This window comes from Microtus oregoni, unplaced genomic scaffold (assembly GCF_018167655.1).
Source record: "Microtus oregoni isolate MIOR12 unplaced genomic scaffold, Mior012 000016F_ref0000370, whole genome shotgun sequence".
Taxonomy (NCBI): Eukaryota; Metazoa; Chordata; class Mammalia; order Rodentia; family Cricetidae; genus Microtus; species Microtus oregoni.
Window position 1 is genome coordinate 24,496,308 of NW_024543075.1, and position 18,576 is coordinate 24,514,883.

Sequence of the window (18,576 nt, forward strand, 5' to 3'; positions counted from 1 at the left end):
AGGTGGCAACCAGTAGTAACACATGTGGTTCACCACAGAAATGAAGGTGCGAAGCAGAGCAGAGGAGAAGGAAAAGCTCTTCCCAAGGTGGAAACCATGAATCTGTGTGCTCTGAAGAATGATTCAAAACTTTGGAACACTTACGGGCATGAATGGATGGATCTCCTCATCTATTTCTGTTTCTTGTGCCTTTTCTTAGACTCTTTTCCTTCGGTTGTTTGTTTTATCCTATTCTGATGTTTGTTTTTGTTATGTGTATTATATTATATTGTATCGTATTATAATCCCTTAAAAACTCATTTGTTTCCTAATGAGAAACAGGAAGGTGGTGGATCTGGATGGGAGGGAAAGTGGGAAGGAGCTTGGAGTAGGGGAAGGGGAACTGCAATCAGGATATATCATGTGAGAAAAAAGTCTGTTTTTAGTAAAAAAAAAAAAATCATGTAGAAAAGTTATTTTATCACTTGGACCTAAGGATGGAATTAACCCAAAGAGATTAGGGAAACAGAAACACATGGTAACGGGGATGGAAAGATGGTTCAGCAATTAAGAGTACTTACTGCTCTTGTAAAAGACCCAGGCTCAGTTCCTAAGACCTGAATGGCAACTCATAACCATCTCTAATTCCAGTTCTAGGGGATTCAATGCCTCTGTTTGCCTCCACAGGTTCCTGCTCACATGTGGGACGCATACATTCACCCAGGCACATACATATACGTGAATAAAAATAAATCAATCTTTGAGCCAGATGTGGTGAGGTGTGCCTTTAATCACAGCACTTAGGAGGCAGAGGCAAGACACTCTCCGTAAATTCAAGGTCTGGTCCACATGTGAGTTCCAGGCTAGCTGGGGCTGCATACTGAGACCCTGTCTCAAAAAAGAAAATGTAGTAATGCATTTTAAAATGTGGTCCTAAGTAAACTTTGAAGAACTAAAAGGGAATTAGACGGGCGTGGTGGTAGACATTGGTAATCTCAGCACCTAGTAGTAGAGGCAGGAGAACGTGAGTTCCAGGCTAGCTGTGCTTTTTGTGGCTAGCTATGTAAGAAGGCCTTTGAGGATGAGCTCTCTATCACAACCATCATCTTGTAAATCCAGGAGTGGAAGCTGTAGGCTTCTGATTTGAGTCAAATTTTACCGGGAACTATGTTTTCAGTTGGACCACCTGACTTGCCTTTTAGGTGAAGCTTCTCTTTTCCACCAGGAAGCCATGTGTCTAGAGCTGCCCGTGGCTTGGCTTACTCTCTTTCGTGGATACCCACCTTTGCCTAGGCATTCTTTAGCTGTCCTGTCATTCCTGAGACAGTGTCTAAGTTACCTAGGCTGACCTTGAACTCCCCTGTAGCTCAAGAGTGCCCCGAACTTGTGATCCTCTTGTCTTAGGCTCCTGAGTAGCTGGAGCTATAGACCCATATCACCCTGTGAGGTTTGTTGTATGTATTGTTCAATACTCATATTAGAATCAGTGAGAGATTTAAGAGCGATGACTTTAAGCTTGCAAAAAAAAATAGGACTAACAAAGGAGAAGTAAAAACTGCAAGTGAGTAGAAAAAGGGAATTATAAAAATAAATATAAAAAATTGAATGCAAGAGAAAGTTGTCAGTAATAGATATAATTCATAAAGACAGATCTAGCACTTCAACATGACAATCAAAATGAGTGCAGTCTATTGTAGGTAATACCTCAGCAGGACTTTAAGGAAGGACATTCCTGTAGACACTGTTATTTTTCTCTGTTAACTGGGGTGGCAATATACAGCACCTTCTTTCCTTGTCTCATTTCAGTGCTGCTAGAGTTTTGTTTTCTTGGTTTATTCCATGCTTAAGTACTTACTGTCTTGTATTTCTTGAAGAAACCAAAGTAAATGTGTTGATGGATAAACGTTCTTAATTTCCAAAAAATATTCTCCCAAAAGAAAATGAAGAGAAGGAAAACTAAGCCTGTGACGGTCATAGCAATTAAATACTTTCCGATCATGTGCTCCTTTAAGGAATAGATATTCTTCTCGGTATCTGAGGATGGAGGGAGAAAATGGGGGTATCACACTCTTCCACAACACTGACATGAACAACTACTAAAACACCAAATAAGAAACAGGATAAAGTGAGCTATTAGATTAGGCTTAGTCACAGTACTCAGAGCTTGAGAAGTGATATCCCGCTATGAAAAAACAGTTTGAAAGAAAAACTTTGAAGACTGATCCTCACTAATAAATTGTATAGTAACATAGTAAGAATATAAATATTAACATGGGTATTGATTGTCTAACAATAAGTCAAGACAGCTAGTCCCAGAGGGTCACATTTCTCCACTTTGCCAGCACTGAGATTCCAAGCATGTGCCTGCAGCCCTGGCTTTTTTATGTGGGTTTTGAGAATTGAACTCAGGTCTTCATGTTTATATGGTACTTTATTGACTGAACTATTTTCCCAGCTTAATAATTGAAAAATATACTTACAAAAATAATTGCAAGGGGGCTGGAGAGATGGCTCAGAGGTTAAGAGCATTGCCTGCTCTTCCAAAGGTCCTGAGTTCAATTCCCAGCAACCACATGGTGGCTCACAACCATCTGTAATGGTGTCTGGTGCCCTCTTCTGGCCTCCAGACATACACACAGACAGAATATTGTATACATAATAAATAAATAAATATTTAAAAAAAATATCAAAAAAAAAATAATTGCAAAGAGGGCACTGAGAGTTCCCTGTGCCCTACACCCAGTCTCCCTTATTATTCACCAGGTATATTAGTATGCTGCATGTTATCATGAGTGCACAGATGTTATTATTGTAAAATACAGATTATAATTATTATTAAACTACCAGATTATTGTTATTATTATTTTTAAAGTACCAGATTCATTCACATTTCTTAGCTTTTAATGTAATGTTGTCCCATGTCCCAGTCTCAGACACATCACCCTTAACAGTCATCCCCTGCATTTTTCTGGCTGTAATTTTATTCCTAATTAATGATTATGGTGGTGTTGCGGTCTTTGGAGAAGAAGCCCTTGGAGGAAAGTGCTCTTTCAACATATTATTAGTGTGCATGAGTTCTACCGCCATCAACTTGAGTACCTGTTTGATGTCACGTTGTTAGCTTTCTCTGCTGCAAACCCCTTCCTTCTCCCACTTCTCCATACTGAGCATTGAAATATCAAATTTGGATAAATGTGTTTGAATATAGCCAATAAAAATTAAAATATCAGAGTTTCCATGTTTCTATAAAATAGGCTAATAATCTTTTTCTACACGTTGACCTATAATACAACTCTACTTTTATTGCACAGATTTCTCCATTTTAGGTCTTTGGACTCCGCCATGTGCTTTTTAATTAGTGTGTGCCTGCATATGTGTTTGTGTTTGCACTTGTGTGTATGTGTGTGCGCGCATGAACATACAACATAGCATGAGTGTGGAGATTAGAAGACAACTTTGTTCTGTCTTTGTGTGAGTCCCAGGGACAAAACTCAGGTCACCAGGCTTGTGTGACAAGTACCTTTACCTACTGAGGCACTGTAGGTCCTGAACATTCCTTTTCAAGAATCATAGTCCATAAATGTTTGCAATGCATATGTAAATGCAATTGGATCTTTGTGTTTTTGTGTATTTTGAATTCAACTGCTATATTAATTTATTAGAAAAATCTAATAACTTACTAGGAAAACTATGATTTTTAAAGAGACCATAATATTTAGTATTCTTCATAGTCTTTTTATTTCTCACACTTTAGAATTATGATTTTAAAACACTTGATTCATTGCAAAGCTAATACGCTACATGCACACACACTGTAGGCATAGCATCATAGTGAATCTATGAACCCAGGCCCTTCAAGTGGTCCACACATACTTACCTGCTCTCTCACTTTTCCACCCCAGGGGAAATTGTATACATTTTTATCTAGATATAAGTGGGTCAATTATATATTCTTAAAGTAGTAACATATTAATTCTAAATATGAACAGTTTGAAATTGTACATTCTGTGTTGTCTTATGTAAACTGTTTTCTCCTTATGTTATAATTTCTATAATTCTTAAATGGGAAATGAAATAGAAACATCAAAATAAACATGGCTTCCTCTATCTGGTATCAACATTGGTATTTTGCCACATTTACTTCACCTCCATACTTTGATATCAGAAGATAATTTGCAAATAAACCGCCTCTATGGTTTTTTTTTAAAGGTCATTTTATTGTATGTCTTGTTTTTGCACCTTTTTTGCTCTCTATACCATTTGAATGACGTTGACTTCTTTTGTCTGGGAATGATTGTTTCACAGACTGTCAACACTGCAGCCATCCTGTGGGATGGTGCTGGTCCATCTGGGATGATCACTTGTGTGTGTGGAGTATGGAAGCTACGTCTCTTTGTAGAGTGAAGACCAGGCGCTCACTGCTTTCTGGGGTGAGATGGGGAGTGTAGTGGATACAGTTTTCTCATTCCCTGGCGGGCTTTGTGCTCTGCAGTATTCTTAATTGATGCTATTTTTCTTCCTTTTGTACAACCTTGAGTCTCTTAGAGACAATTCTGCCTTTCAAGTTATTCTTTTTCTTTCATGCATTTTGCCCTGACCACAGTTTTTCTTCCTCAATTCTTTTTTCTTTCCAAGTGTGCTGTCTAGTTTTATGTCAACATACACAAATTAGGATCATTGGAAAGGAAGGAGCCTTGTTGGGATATTTGAATACACTGTGAACCCCCAGTTTGCATGTGTGCTAACTAAAATAAATCAACCTTGGATCAGGAGATGGAGCCAGCAACTTGTTGACAGAAATCATAATCATGGAAAGTCAGAGGAAGTCTGGAAGATGGAGAGACACACGGTAAGTAATAGGGAGGGACAATGTGGTATGGTGGAACAGAAGGGCTTTCTGAGATGCAGGCAAAGAGGTCAGCTGCTAGTTGCTCCTCAATCTCTCTGAACTAGCAGGTTTTCACACTAGCCTCTGACTCCTGAGTCTTACTGATAAATAGAATGATAGAGACGCAGTAAAAAAGTTACATTTGGTGGCAGCTACAGGAGGCGGATCCAGCTCCAGTGGGACATAAAAGGCCTGCCAGGTTACTACCTGAGAAGCAGCCAGTAACTGTGGAGCCCCAATTATTGGTTGAAACAGCAAGTATAGCCGATGTGCTTGAGGAAAAACAACAGAGTCTTAATTGAGAAATGTCCTCATAAGATTCAGCTGTAGGGCATTTCCTTAGTGATCGAGAGTGGAGGGCCCAATCCATTGTGGATGGTGTCATCTTTGGGTTAGTGGTCCTTCTTATAGAAGAAAGCAGACTGAGCAAGCCACGGAGAGAATGACAGTAAGCGGCACTCCTCCATGGCCTCTGCACCATCTCCTGTCCCCAGGTCCCTGTACTGACTTCTTTCAGCAATGGACAACTATGTGAAAGTGTAAGACTAATAAACCCTTCCCTCCTCAACTTGCTTTTAGTCATGGTGTTCATCATGACAATAGTAGCTGTGACTAGGACACCAAAGAGTGAGGATTTTCCCAAACTTTCCCAATCCATCAAACCACAAATCCTTTAAGTTCAGGCCATATAAGTAGGAGAAATGTTGATTTCCCTAAGTTACACTGAAATAATGCTAATCATGAAAGAGAATAAACATATTGCCAATAAACATCTTAACAGCCCTTCTTATGATCTTAGACAGTTAACCTGCCAACACGGAACATAATAAAACACACAAGTAAAGCCAGGTGGTGGTGGTGGTGCATGCCTTTAATCCCAGCACTCGGGAGGCAGAGGCAGGCAGGTCTCTGTGGGTTCAAGGCCAGCCTGGTCTACAAGAGCTAGTTCCGGGACAGCCAGGGCTGTTACCCAGAGAAACCCTGTCTCAAAAAACAAAACAAAACATGCATGCATGTATACATACCCACAAACAGAAAGAAAAGACAAGTGGCAATAGGATATAGTCGTAAATCTTACAGATGTTTTTGTTAGATAGCTTTCAGGTAAAAAGCCCAAGAAGACAATCTGAAGTTTTAGAAAGGACACAGTTGTTCCTAAAGAGGAACTCTTTAGGGTCAGGGAACAAGAACAAAGCAGCCCAACTATCACTAGCTGGTGTGCCTGTCTTGTTAGGATTGGTTGATGACCAAAGATGATGATTAATTCCTTGTACCCATTTCTGCCCTCAATCTCCTGATATAAAAAACTTTTGATGGGTGAATCTGCACCCTAAAGATTTAAAGTAGAACTGACTGTTTCTTATGTATAAAAGCTTAGTTTTTGTTCCTTAGTTCCTTTAAGGTTCCTTGTAAGATTACCTTTCAAGATAAGTAATAAAGTGACTGCTCTTTTCTTTGTAACTGCCAAATCCTGCCTGCCGGTAAAAGAACTGACAGAGAAGTATGCTTTGCTTGCTTCCACTCTGTTAGTCTATAACAAATTGCTCGGTATGAATGTATGTGGGTTCTTGGGGAGGATTTGTTTTTCACCTGTAATATATAAAATGTTTAATCATGCAAGGGGTATGGAAAATATGCTGTTTTTTTTTACTTGTATTCATTGTAGTCATTTACTTGAAGAATATACCGTAACCACTGTAATTTTTATATTGCCTGAAAGATTTTTCTGGGGTACATAGGCTGTAAGGGAAAGAATAAAGAGAAGGAGAAGGAAGACATCAAGAATGAGAGAACAAGGAAGAATAAAGATGAAGTTAGAAGGAAAACATCAAGAATGCGAGAGCTAGGAGGAAAACATTAGGAGAGACAGAAGGGACGTTGCTGGACAGAGATAACAACAGAGAATGGAGAACACAGACTAAAGGCTGCAGAAGGAAACATCAAAAGAGTGGGAGTGTCTTTCCCCATCAGATAAAAAAGTCAGAGTATGCTAACTCCTTCGGTTTTCTGTGCTGCTGGAGGCTGCTCCCCGAGGCGGCAAAGCCTATACATTGCTGCATGAAAATTTTTATCAGATTTTTATGAGTTCCAACCATTCCAATCCCTAGTGTTTATTTTCTGTACAGTTGACCCGTTTGGAGTACTGGGATGCCCTCTGAGGTCACTCATGATTGTTTTAGATAGGACTGACCTTATTAAAAACTCTTTCTCTTCATCATTCCCCCCCCCCCACAAACAAGACATTTTCAGAATTACTTACTGAGTGATATGTTCTGCCACAAGGATTCCCCAGATCAATGAGTCATTCATTCTATGGTTTCCTTTACCACAAATCTTCAGCTTTTTTTGTTCCTCTTGCTTTTCTTTCTACATTTTACTGATTTCTTCACCCAAACCGCTACTGCCAACTTTAATTTACTTATTGAACAGTATTGTTGAGTCCCTCATGTAGCAGGACTGTATTAGACACTGGGGATGGGTTTTGCTTCTTTATAAGTTATGATCTGTGTGCAGTTATGTGGGACAGTGGCATAACAAAGCAAGTGTAATACATTTACAAGACACATCTTCCTCCTGGAAGTTCTACCCCTTACGGAGTTCTGGTCCACAAAAGCTGTGTGATAGGGGCTAGGGAGATGGCTCCGTGGGTAACAGAGTTTCTGTGCAAGTGAGAGGATCAGAGTATGGGTCCCTATCACACACTAAACGTCCAGTAGGCATGGCAAAGGCAAACTGGCTACACAGACTAGCCAAATTGGTGAACTATGTACTCAGAATGAAACACTGCCCCACTAAACAATGTGGGGAGTGGCCTAGGATGACACTAAGTGCCAACCCCTGGCCTCCACTGAACATTAGCATGTAAATATGCACTCACACATACAGATAAACACTTATTAAAAAAGACTTTGTGACACAGGCAAAAAGTCAGTTTTCTTAAGTGAACACACAAAAAAAAAGCCTAACTTGAGTTTGTTGTGGAGATGTTAAGCTCATAGACAGCTAATTCCTAGCAGATCTGCTTTTCCTGTATGGTTACATGCCTTTAAGCTTAACTTGGTTTGGTTTTGATACCACATTCGCTGCCCTCATCTCCCCACACTGGGCACCAAATCTAGGGCCATGTGCAAACCAGAAATGCATGCGCCACTGGGTTACAGCCACAGGCTTCTTCTTACTTTGTGACAGTCTTGCTAAATTGCCTAAGATGACCTTGAGCTTAAGACTCCAACTTCCAATCCTCCTACATCAGTGTTCCAAGTAGTCACTGGTCTGCCTAGTGAAAATGACTTGTGTTTAAGAAATACCTCCCACCATCCATGCTCTGGGCATCTGATCTCCTAGAGGCTTAGACATCCCCAATATACTTACTTTCTTTGCTACAGTTCAGGTATTTGGGAACATTCTGTCGCTGGGTGCACTGTATCTTCCTCTGGTAAATAACAGTGTAGTCACCTATACACTTCCCAAGGTTGTATGTGGGGAAGAGCAGCAGCGAGCTGAGCAGGACCATCTTGGTGGTGTTGGACAAGGTGAGTGGTATTTCTAGAAAGGTGACAAGAACAGGCTATGTAAGAGGAAACAAACCACCTGTAGGATGAGAAGTCCCCTAGGAACGATCAAAACCAAGCACAGGGAACTGAAACCCAGATGGTGATCTCTGAACAGCAGTCTGTTACTTGCTAATAGGTTTTGGCATCGTTTATAGCTTGAGTTTGTGCTGATGATTACAGGATTCTGAAAAGTCTTTTTGGTGAAGTACCTGTGGCTAGTATTTCCTCTGTAAAAAGAATTTTAACCAAGTATTTGATGCTTATAGTATATTTTCAATTTTCTACCTTTTCTGAAATCTGGTTTAGTAAATTGCATTTTTAGAAGTACAAGTTTTTGTGTTTGTTGATCCAAGGTTGTCATGTGTAAGAGGACAATTTTCTTTTCTCTCTCCCTTTCTCCCTTTCTTCCCTTTCTCCCCTCCCTTCCCTTCCCTATTTGTGGTGAGATCATTTAAAATAATTTCTTAGAGATTTAAAAGTACATATTATTTTGAAGAATAATCACCTTGATGTGCAATATAAACCTAGAATGGATTCCTTCGGCCTAACCATACTTTTTATTTTCATTTAAAGTTTTATTGGTAAATACTTTCCAAATCTATTTGTTTTGAGCGTTTTATTATTTGTTTACACTCGGAGACTCTGTTATAGTGTACATTTTAATGTGTATACTATATGTTTAAGTTTGAAGTATATTCAGTTTGGTTCTGATAGTGCAATATCTTCTTTGGGGGATGGAGAGATGGTTCAGCAGTTAAGAGCACTGGTTAATCTATCAGAGGACCTAAGTTCAGTTCCCAGCACCTGCATGGTGATTTAACAACCACCTGTCTCTCCATTTCCAGGGGATTTGATGCCCTCTTCTGGTCTCCAGAGACATCTGTATGCACATGGTATGCACACAGACAGGCAGGCAGGCACACACACACACATAAAAATAAAAGCATGAAAGACTTAAAATCTTATTTATATGGAATTTAACTCTGAGATTATCAGAAAGCCGGGAAATTTGTTTATGTTTTTACTATCACCTGGGACCACAGTCAACTGAAATTATTTAAAACAAACTACCATTTTTTTTTGCTTTTTTCCTCACATAGTCATTATACTTTTAGGACAAAATGTGTGCAAGTACTGATGAATCTTAAAGGAAATATTAATTTTTGTCTCTATCCAGGTCAAATAATCTTGAGTTGTCTGAAACTGAGTATAAAAGTTCCATGTAGCTACCAACCTTGTGAGGTTTGACAAGAATGCCAAAAGTACACAGTGAAGAAAAAACACAGCATTTTTAACAAACATGCTAAGAAATTCGATAGCTACATGTAGAAAAAATGAAACTAGATGTGTATCCCTTACTCTGCACCAAAATCAATTCCAAAGGATCAAAGATCTCAATATAATGCTCAAAGCTCTGAAATTACTACAGAATCACTGAATCTAAGGTATAAGAAGTGGGAGAGAGGTCCCACTCAGGTTGGGTCTTGGCTTTTTAATACAAGGATTGTGGGTAGCACATAACCATAAAAGTGCAAGAGATGTTGTTGAGATAAAACTAATACAGTTATGTCCAAGACTAGAACTTGACTGTCTACTAATGCCTATCTCTTTGGGCCCATTGCTGCTACTGATTTATTTATTGCCGTCTCTGGGGAAGGGCACATTTTGTGAAATGCTCACACTTACTGGCTGCTATTATGGTATCTATCAAGATACTTAAAATGCCAGAGACATAATTGAACATGATAAGTTTGATGTAGGCAGAGGTGCTTTTAGAGAACAGGAAGCTCATCAGGTATATGAGCGGAATGGCAGACCATCCGAACAGTGTGAGGATCAGCAATGTTTCCAGAATGTGGTAGTCTGTGACATAAATGTCAGCTTTGCAGTATTTGAACACAACCTGCAACAGAGGGGACAGAGACAAAAGTGAGGCCAGAGTCTCTCTCTGTCTCTATTTCTCTCTCACACAAACAACACACACACACACACACACACACACACACACACACACACCCTATGCCATGACACTCAAAAAAAGAGAGAGAAAAGAAAGAAAATACCAAGACTTTCATTGTCTGCCTCTTTGAAACAAATAGAACCCACAGCTTATGAGCATTCAAGTCAGGTGCCCCTCCTCCTCACTAGAGGACAGTCCATCAAGCAGAATTATAACCATGGTCTTTTCTTATTTTGGCTTTCTCTTTGGAAGAGTTTCTTAAAGATTCCTACACAGAACAGGAGACTTTCATACTTATGGCAGCCATCAACTTTCCCAGAAATAGATGATTTTTCTAAATGTTTTCCTCATATTTCATCAGTTTCCTTGTGTTGATATCCCTTGTTTTTAATTTAGGTTTTGTAAGTCTAGTCTACTTCTCACGTTCACTCCAGAACCCCTTTCTAATTATCTAGAATTCATGTGGGAAACCAGATAAGGAAGCATAAATTTAGGGAGACCTAAATTGGAATCTCCAGAGTCCTGGAAACCACCAATTCACACTCCGATTCTCTGAATTTGGCTATTTTGTACATTTCATGAAGTAGAATCACACAGTGTGTGGCTTTGTGTGATATGGGATTCCCCTCTGTATACCATGATTACCACTGATTAATAAAGAAACTGCTTTAAACCTATAGTAGGGCAGAACAGAGTTAGGTTGGGGAAAACTCAACTGAATGCTGGGAGAAAGAGGTGGAGTCAGAGAGACACTGGGAACAGACAAGCTAGAACCTTGTTGGTAAGCCACAGCCATACACAGATTAATAGAAATGGATAAAATTAAGAAGTAAGAGCTAGTCAATAAAAGGCTAGAGCTAATAGACCAAGCAGTGATTTAATTAATACAGTTTCTGTGTGGTTATTTTGGGAGTCTGGACAGTCGGGAACAAGGAACAAAGGAACAAGCAGCCTCCTACTACATTTGTGTGGTTGCTGTATTTGTATAAATATCCTCTGCCTTCAACTACAGCAGCAGCACATGTGAGGAGTGACTTCTCAGGCTAACTGATGCTGCAATGCATACAGATACCATGTTATCTTTCTCAATGAGTCTGCTGGTGGTCATAAGGTCTCCTCCACATGTTAACTGCTGTGATTAATGTAAAGGGGGAGTAGGAAGATGATGTATCTTTGAGATTCTCATTCCATCTCTTACCTTTAGGACTGGGATGTTTAGTTATAGAGGAGTACCATTGAATACCTTGAGAATTTGCCACGTTTTTTTTCTGATAGCATCCTCCTTTTTGGTTCCCACCAACAGGTGGCAAGGTTTCCAATTTTCCCAAAACTACTTACTTTGTACTATTTATTTTTGAAATAGCCATCCTAACAAATATTTTTTAAAAAATATTTAAGATAAATTGATGGAGACCTAAAACCAGGAAAGGTGGCAATAGTCTAGTTCAGAATATTAGGAGACAAAATTTAACACAGCTAGGGAGCATGAAGTATGAAAACACAGTAGGAAGCTTTTTACTTTGAATAGTTTTAGAACTCAGTAAAAGCTAAACAGGAAACACTGGGAAATTAGTTCATGAGATACACTTGTACTATGACAAAGAAAGGTAACTATATTATAATAAAGTATTTTGAAGTTAATTTCTTAGTCTACCTTAGGACTTTTGGAATTTTTATTTTAGGGAAGGTCTCATGCCCACCAACCTTGAACTAGGTATGTAAGTGAGGATGACCTTGAACTCCTAACCTTCGTGCCTCTACCTTCCAAGTGCTGAAATTCCAGATAATCACTACCATTCCCAGTGATAAAATGTGCTCTATAAGATAATGGGCAAAGATTGGCATAGCTATATTTATGAAAACATCAATTAGAAGACAGATTTTCCTTGTGGAACAAAAGGAAAATAAACTCTCAAAACATTGCCTGTCACTCACCAGTAGTAGGCAGCAAGAAATGAAGAAGACGATGAAGTCAAACACAAGAGCGGAAATCTAGTACACAAGGACAGAGACCCCACTCAGAAACTGCATGTGCTTTGCCTTGGTGGTTCTCTCGGTCACTGTCAGGAAGCAAAAGCCACTGACCAAAAGAGCCACGCCCAGCTGAATTTTTAAGGCAACCACCTTTCCTTCTGCACTCCTACAGAAGGAACAAAAAGAAGAGCCATCAGAAGATGGAGATTTCCACCAATGGCTCTTTTTATCACAGAAATATAACTGGATATGTTGGGAAGAAGGCATTTCAAGTGCAACAGTGAAAACACGCAACAGAGCATACCCTAGGCTGTCCTTAGCCTGGGGGTGTGACTGAGGTTTATTGAAGACTGTTATGGAAGCATCAGCACCAGAAAGTGACATGAAAAGAATGTTGTCTACGACTGCCAGGGAAAGAGATGGTGAATGGTAAGCTTCATTGTTGAACAGAACAGTAAGCTCCGTTCTATTTGCAACCACCTTGATGGAAAGTGCCACAATACATAAATGAATGCATTCTTCATTTCCCTCCAAGTATTTGAGTAGGTCACCTAGGGCAAAGACACAGCACTGGTAAGTGTTTCCAACATATAGACCACACTAACGAATGGCATCCAAGAACAAATAATTATGTTTCTTACCACTTTAAATTTTGTGGAGATAATTTTTTTTGAAGTTTTGTTGTTACCCTTGGGACTTTATTCTATCATTAATTTTGAAGATTTCTCATTGTATTTACAATAACCCAAACTACAGTTTTGCTGGGAAAACGCAGCTTGATGTACTCCTCCAACTCACCTACCTGTCTTTAATAGACTGGTAAGAAATTTTACTCACATCACAGAGGTCACAAAACTCTGCTCTGATAAAATGGAAAAACTATGTGAACAATTTTAAAAATCACCTTTTAAGAATATGCCACAGTAGAAAGCAACAGCATTCTTCAAGACCCTGAGAAGAATAAAAGCATGGAGGGGAGCCCAACATTCTGCTCCCTTCTGAGTGGTGGGAAAGCCCCTTAAGCCTCTAGTATCTTGGTGTGGTCCCTGCACAGTAGTGAGGGGGAGACAGACCAAGCTGCACAAAGGTTGTCCAGCCTCAAATAAGGCTCGTACAGCCCCGCAGCGGGGTGGATGATGCCTACCCCCATGGACTTCAGTTGCAAATCACTTCACTGTGTCTACTGATCGCAACTCTGTTCTATTCTGGAAACATCCTGATGGGCACACTTGGAAATGTGGTTTACAGCTAAGGGCAAATCCCTTAACCCAAACAAACTGACACCAGCTTCACCACAGGCGTGTGTAGACTCGTTTGTCTGCACACACAATAGCACTTCGTTATCATTATTATTTACCACGAGGCGTGTGTAGACTCATTTGCCTGCACACACAATAGCACTTCGTTATCATTATTATTTTCAAACCACTTGTCTTCTATTTCTCAATCTGCTTTTTAACCCATTTTACAGGCTAGAATTGCCTTAACATCTAAGAAACACAAGTATAACATATACAGAATTATGAACCCTGAGAAATGGGATCTCAGGAATATAAGGCTGGCTCAATGTGTGAAAACAAACACTATTCGTGATACCAATCAGCTAACCAAAATCACATACTCAAGTAAGTCTATGAAGAAAAATGTTTAAGGTGCAGAAGAACTAGGTGACTTATACACTGCTATTGGAGAAGTAAAACCACCGAGTACTCTGAAGAGCAGCTGGTTCTCAGATTCTAACGCAATTGTTACCTGAGAAGGAGAAATGAAGATGCACAGTCACATGCTAACGGCAGCTTTATGGATACCTGTGCTTACCGGGGAAACTTAGGCATCTTTCAGTGAGTGGATGGCTAAATACACTGTGCTATGCCCGCGAGAAAGACTAGTAGTTAGCCACCGAAGGGACAAATGCTGGATACACACGATCAGAACATCACGCTAAGTGAAAATGTCCATTCCAAAATGTTACACACTGTGTGATTCCATTTTTATATTGCTCTTAAAGTGATCAATCCACAGAAACAGAACAGAGACTTTAGTGTCCAGGGATAAGGGTGGGAATAGACAGTGGGAAGTTAGTGTGGTACTAAGGGCAACAGGAAGGAAAAGTGTGGTGAAAATGTCTGTGTATTAACTGTATCTCAACAGCCTGATTCCGTTCTCACACTGTAACTTTGCTAGAAATTACATCAGTGCACAAGGCCTCTCAATATTTTGTTAACCTACATAATAAACCTATACAAAATAAAGTATTAGCAAATCAATACAGCTAAATGGTACTTATTCGGACTCTTTTCTGCATATAGAGAATAACATCTATGTAATCCACTTAGGATGCATCTTTTGGACACATCCTCTACTCTAGCCCTGTTAGTTCCCTTGTTCCTCTAGTTCCCTTGCCTAGACTGTAACACCACAGCTGATTTGGTGGTAGTCTCTCCCCTCTTCAGATTTTCCCCATATTGCATATGAGAGGATTGCGTTGATCTGTAGGCTTTCTATGTGACAGGAACTGGGTTAGGAGCTAGAGATTCAGAGGAGGTTCTCACCTCCCTGTAATCTCTGTTGAGGGCCAGATGAATGATGCAGTTGTAATTTGGTGTGATGGAGCTCACACATGGGACATGCTTCTTATGAATGAAGAGAAGGTCGTTTTGTTCTGAGAAGATAGGCAATGCTTCCTGAGTTACTGTGGTACTAGAATACCCTCCCAGAGCTCACACTCACTCAATTTATGGCACATCTTAAAAAATTTAAAGTGAAATATTGCTCTTAGAATTGACAGGAAATGAGTCTCAGTGCAAGGCATGGGTTACTTATTGCATTACCTATAAGTAACTGGGTGTCTCAGAGGTCTCCCAATGGATACAGGCTATTGCCATTGCTCTTGGTCCCCACCATAAGGTCACAGTAAGACCCTATCACTGAAGATGTTGCACATTTGGCTACAGGACAGAGAAAAATCAACCCCCAGTGGAGCAGGAAACCTCCTCACTATTGGCTAGCCTTCATAGTGCTGGCTGATGTTATAGAGATTGCTGAGAGAGAAAAAAAGACGTCAATAGTCTAACCTAGCACTGGACGGCATGCTACAAACTGACCTAACAGGCTACAATTTGGTCCAGCTCATCCATCAGTGTGAAGAAAAAGAATAGGGACAATTTATTTTAATCAGCGAATCTATTACTTGTAAGTTGTTCCAATGGGATTATGTTTTTAAAGAACAATAACATCCTTAAACATATTTTCATCCTTTAAAACAAAACCTGAAGAGAGAAATAAAACAAAAATGACTTGCTTATCCTGAAGACTGTGTTTTCCAAAGGAACAGTGTTCATCAGGTAGTGAAGAAAATATTACCCATCCAAGAAGAAATGATTACATTTGAAAGAGAACATAATCTATATTCAGAGATGTGGTATATTATACTGAGTAGTTTGTAGATGAAGGCAGATCAGGTTAACCCAAATCTGCAGTTTCTGTCTGATCTGGGTCAAAACACTTGACTTGTTAAGTAAAGCTTATTTGTAAAAGAAGCAAAAACATCTACTGAATATGGTGATTGCTCAACTTAAATGACAAGTATTAGGCAGAGCAAATGTAAACTTTGAGCTGGATCAAATTATCTACTTCTTAACCCATTTTAAGCAGGATTCTTGTTTTAGGTATTAATAGAATTTCTGTCCCCCACCACCACACACACGTGCACGCAATAAGCTTCTCCGGTGATACAGTAAGCCAGATCAAGCTGACTGAAGAAGTATAGCAACAGATATATGGAGCAAAGTAACTCATGGGTGGGCTCACTGACCTCAGGGAATGAGGCCAGACAAGTTGTGCCCTGGAATAAAGCAGGGAGTATAGGCAAGGGGTGATGACGTGTGTGCCACAAGCTGTGTTTGTGCCCAAGTCTGGTCAAAAGCTGAGCAGCTAGACAGGGACTTGGGCAGCTGGTGGCATCAGGCGAGGAAGTTGCAATAGTCACCGAGATTGTGGAACTGGGATTTAGGCATCTTTCATTTGGAGACTCTCTGGGTGGGCAAGGTTTGAAGAGAGAAAGAGATGGGAATGGGGATTCCTGAACTTCACAGGGGTGAACTGGAGGCTCCAACCAAACAGCTATCTCTATGAAAAAACTGAAGGCCAGGACTGAAGGCCAGGACTGGAGGCCAGGACTGGAGGCCACAATTCCATACTGTATTTTATTGTTGCCAAAAGTAAAACTGTCCCCAATTTCATAAAAAATATACTTGGGCACCTCCTTTTTATCTATTATCTATGTATGTATGTATATGTCTGTCTGTCTATCTATCTATCTATCTATCTATCTATCTATCTATCTATCTATTTATCATGTTTAACTAGAAATAAGCAGTAAATGCTCACAAAGTGCAACCAATACCAATTAACTTTTGAGAGCAGTAGCTTTAATAAGGACATTGTTATTGTTTAATTGTCTCTGTGGTATAATGAGTATCAGGAAAAGAATGGAGCAAATTAATGTGTTATAGTTATGATCTTTCTTTGAAAGTGGCCCAGGGAAATCATTGAAAAGACAACTTTCTGTTTATTTCTAAGTTAGCCTTACCTTGTACTTCCTTAATTTTGTGGTTGCCTGGTTTTAGCATCTGCTCAAGGTGTGTTAATAGACTTGTCATCAAATTAGATTTCCCAGAAATAGAAAAAGGCACAATGGTTTGACCATATTCATCCAAATTCATTTGCCTTGTTTTCTCATCTTCATATCTAAGGTCACCAGACTTCAGGAGGAAGAGAGTAGAGATGACAAATCCCAGTGTCTGCACCAAAAGCACCCTCCAGTTTCGCCCACTGTGCAGCAGCCTCTTTATGAACATGGCGTGGAACTGCTGGCAGTAGAGGGGACACTAAGCAAAGCAGAGAGAAACAGAAACAACATTACCACAGCCTCTGGACCTTGGCACTGAAATCCATTGACATCAATGCTCTGGAAAGTTGTGGTGTAAAAGCCTTATGGCCTAAATACACACAATTTAAATACACACAGCTTATGTAAGTAGATAAATTCTTGGAGGAGACCCCAAACCTATGATGTGTCACCCAACAATAAGATCATCCATCTGTTAGTCTAAGGCAAGGACAACAAACCACAGCCTTTGTGTAAACAGCTTTACTAGAATCCAGCTGAGCATATTGTTCCTGTGCCCCATGGCTGCTTCCTGTACAATGATAGCTGAGCAATGGTGACAGAGATCATGTGATCTGTTGAACTTTCAACATTTGTTATCTCTTTAACAAATGACTTCTGATATAGCATATAATGTAAAGTGCTTAAGTTTAACATTGTATATAATACTAGAAATGGCAACAGGATAATTTCTCCTAACTCCTAGTAACTACTATGACCAGGAGCAAGGAAAGAAGGCTTGGCAGCCCAGCCAGGCTTCCCATGATGAGGACCTCACTGATTTGGAGGTCCTCATATACAAGAACTACTCCTCTTGAAAGTCTTAGAACACACTCCTAGTTGATAATTTGAAAACTCAGGCACCCTAGTACACTTACGCCAACTTGAAAGAGCAGATAAGTTTCTGGGTTTTCAATTTAGGAAAAAAATAAAACAAAAGAACTACAGAATAGCGATAGTGACAGTAACAGAACAGACAGTAACAGAACAGACAGTAACAGAACAGACAGTAACTGCAGAATAGCGGTAGTGACAGTAACAGCTGATAGCATGTTTCTGGAGTCCATTCCTCTGCATTTGAACACTGAATAGGTTGGGGTCCTAGCTGCCCACACTATGTTGGTTCTGCAGTAGCTGAGCATGCCGCATTCTTTTGGTTCATGTGTTAATAGAAAACAAAGCTCTTAAATCTTAACTCTGGCTTCAGACACCTGTTTCTTAGCCAAGTTCTTACCCCAGTGTTAAACACAATGGTCGGGTCTTTACTCTGGGTGGGAAAGCCTCCTCTTATACTGCTTGGGACATCCTTATTCTTGCTCTCTTTGCTCCCCACTGAAGGAGACTGAGTAGCTTGGATGTCTAGTTTTGAATCTTCCATGTGACTGACTCTATATGAAGAAAAAACAAAGCTTGTCATTTCAACCTCATCCCTTGATGAGGTTTCACTGTCCCTTGCTTGAAGAATGTGAGTTGCAACCCCCAACTCCGCAGGTCCCTTGGATTACTCATGTTTAATGGCAATCACTAAGTAAGAGTGACATTAGCTCCCAAG

At 39.8% G+C, this 18,576-nt stretch overlaps 1 protein-coding gene across 1 annotated transcript in view; it reads right to left on the bottom strand.

Moving 5' to 3' along the window:
- LOC121457683 (phospholipid-transporting ATPase ABCA3-like) overlaps window positions 1-18,576 on the bottom strand; it is an 80,798-nt gene that overhangs the window by 17,469 nt on the left and 44,753 nt on the right. Inside the window, 7 exon segments of the mRNA XM_041666605.1 lie at window positions 1,835-2,013; window positions 8,240-8,413; window positions 10,108-10,324; window positions 12,317-12,521; window positions 12,660-12,906; window positions 16,947-17,244; window positions 18,259-18,412. Coding sequence (XP_041522539.1) covers window positions 1,835-2,013; window positions 8,240-8,413; window positions 10,108-10,324; window positions 12,317-12,521; window positions 12,660-12,906; window positions 16,947-17,244; window positions 18,259-18,412 — 1,474 coding nt within the window.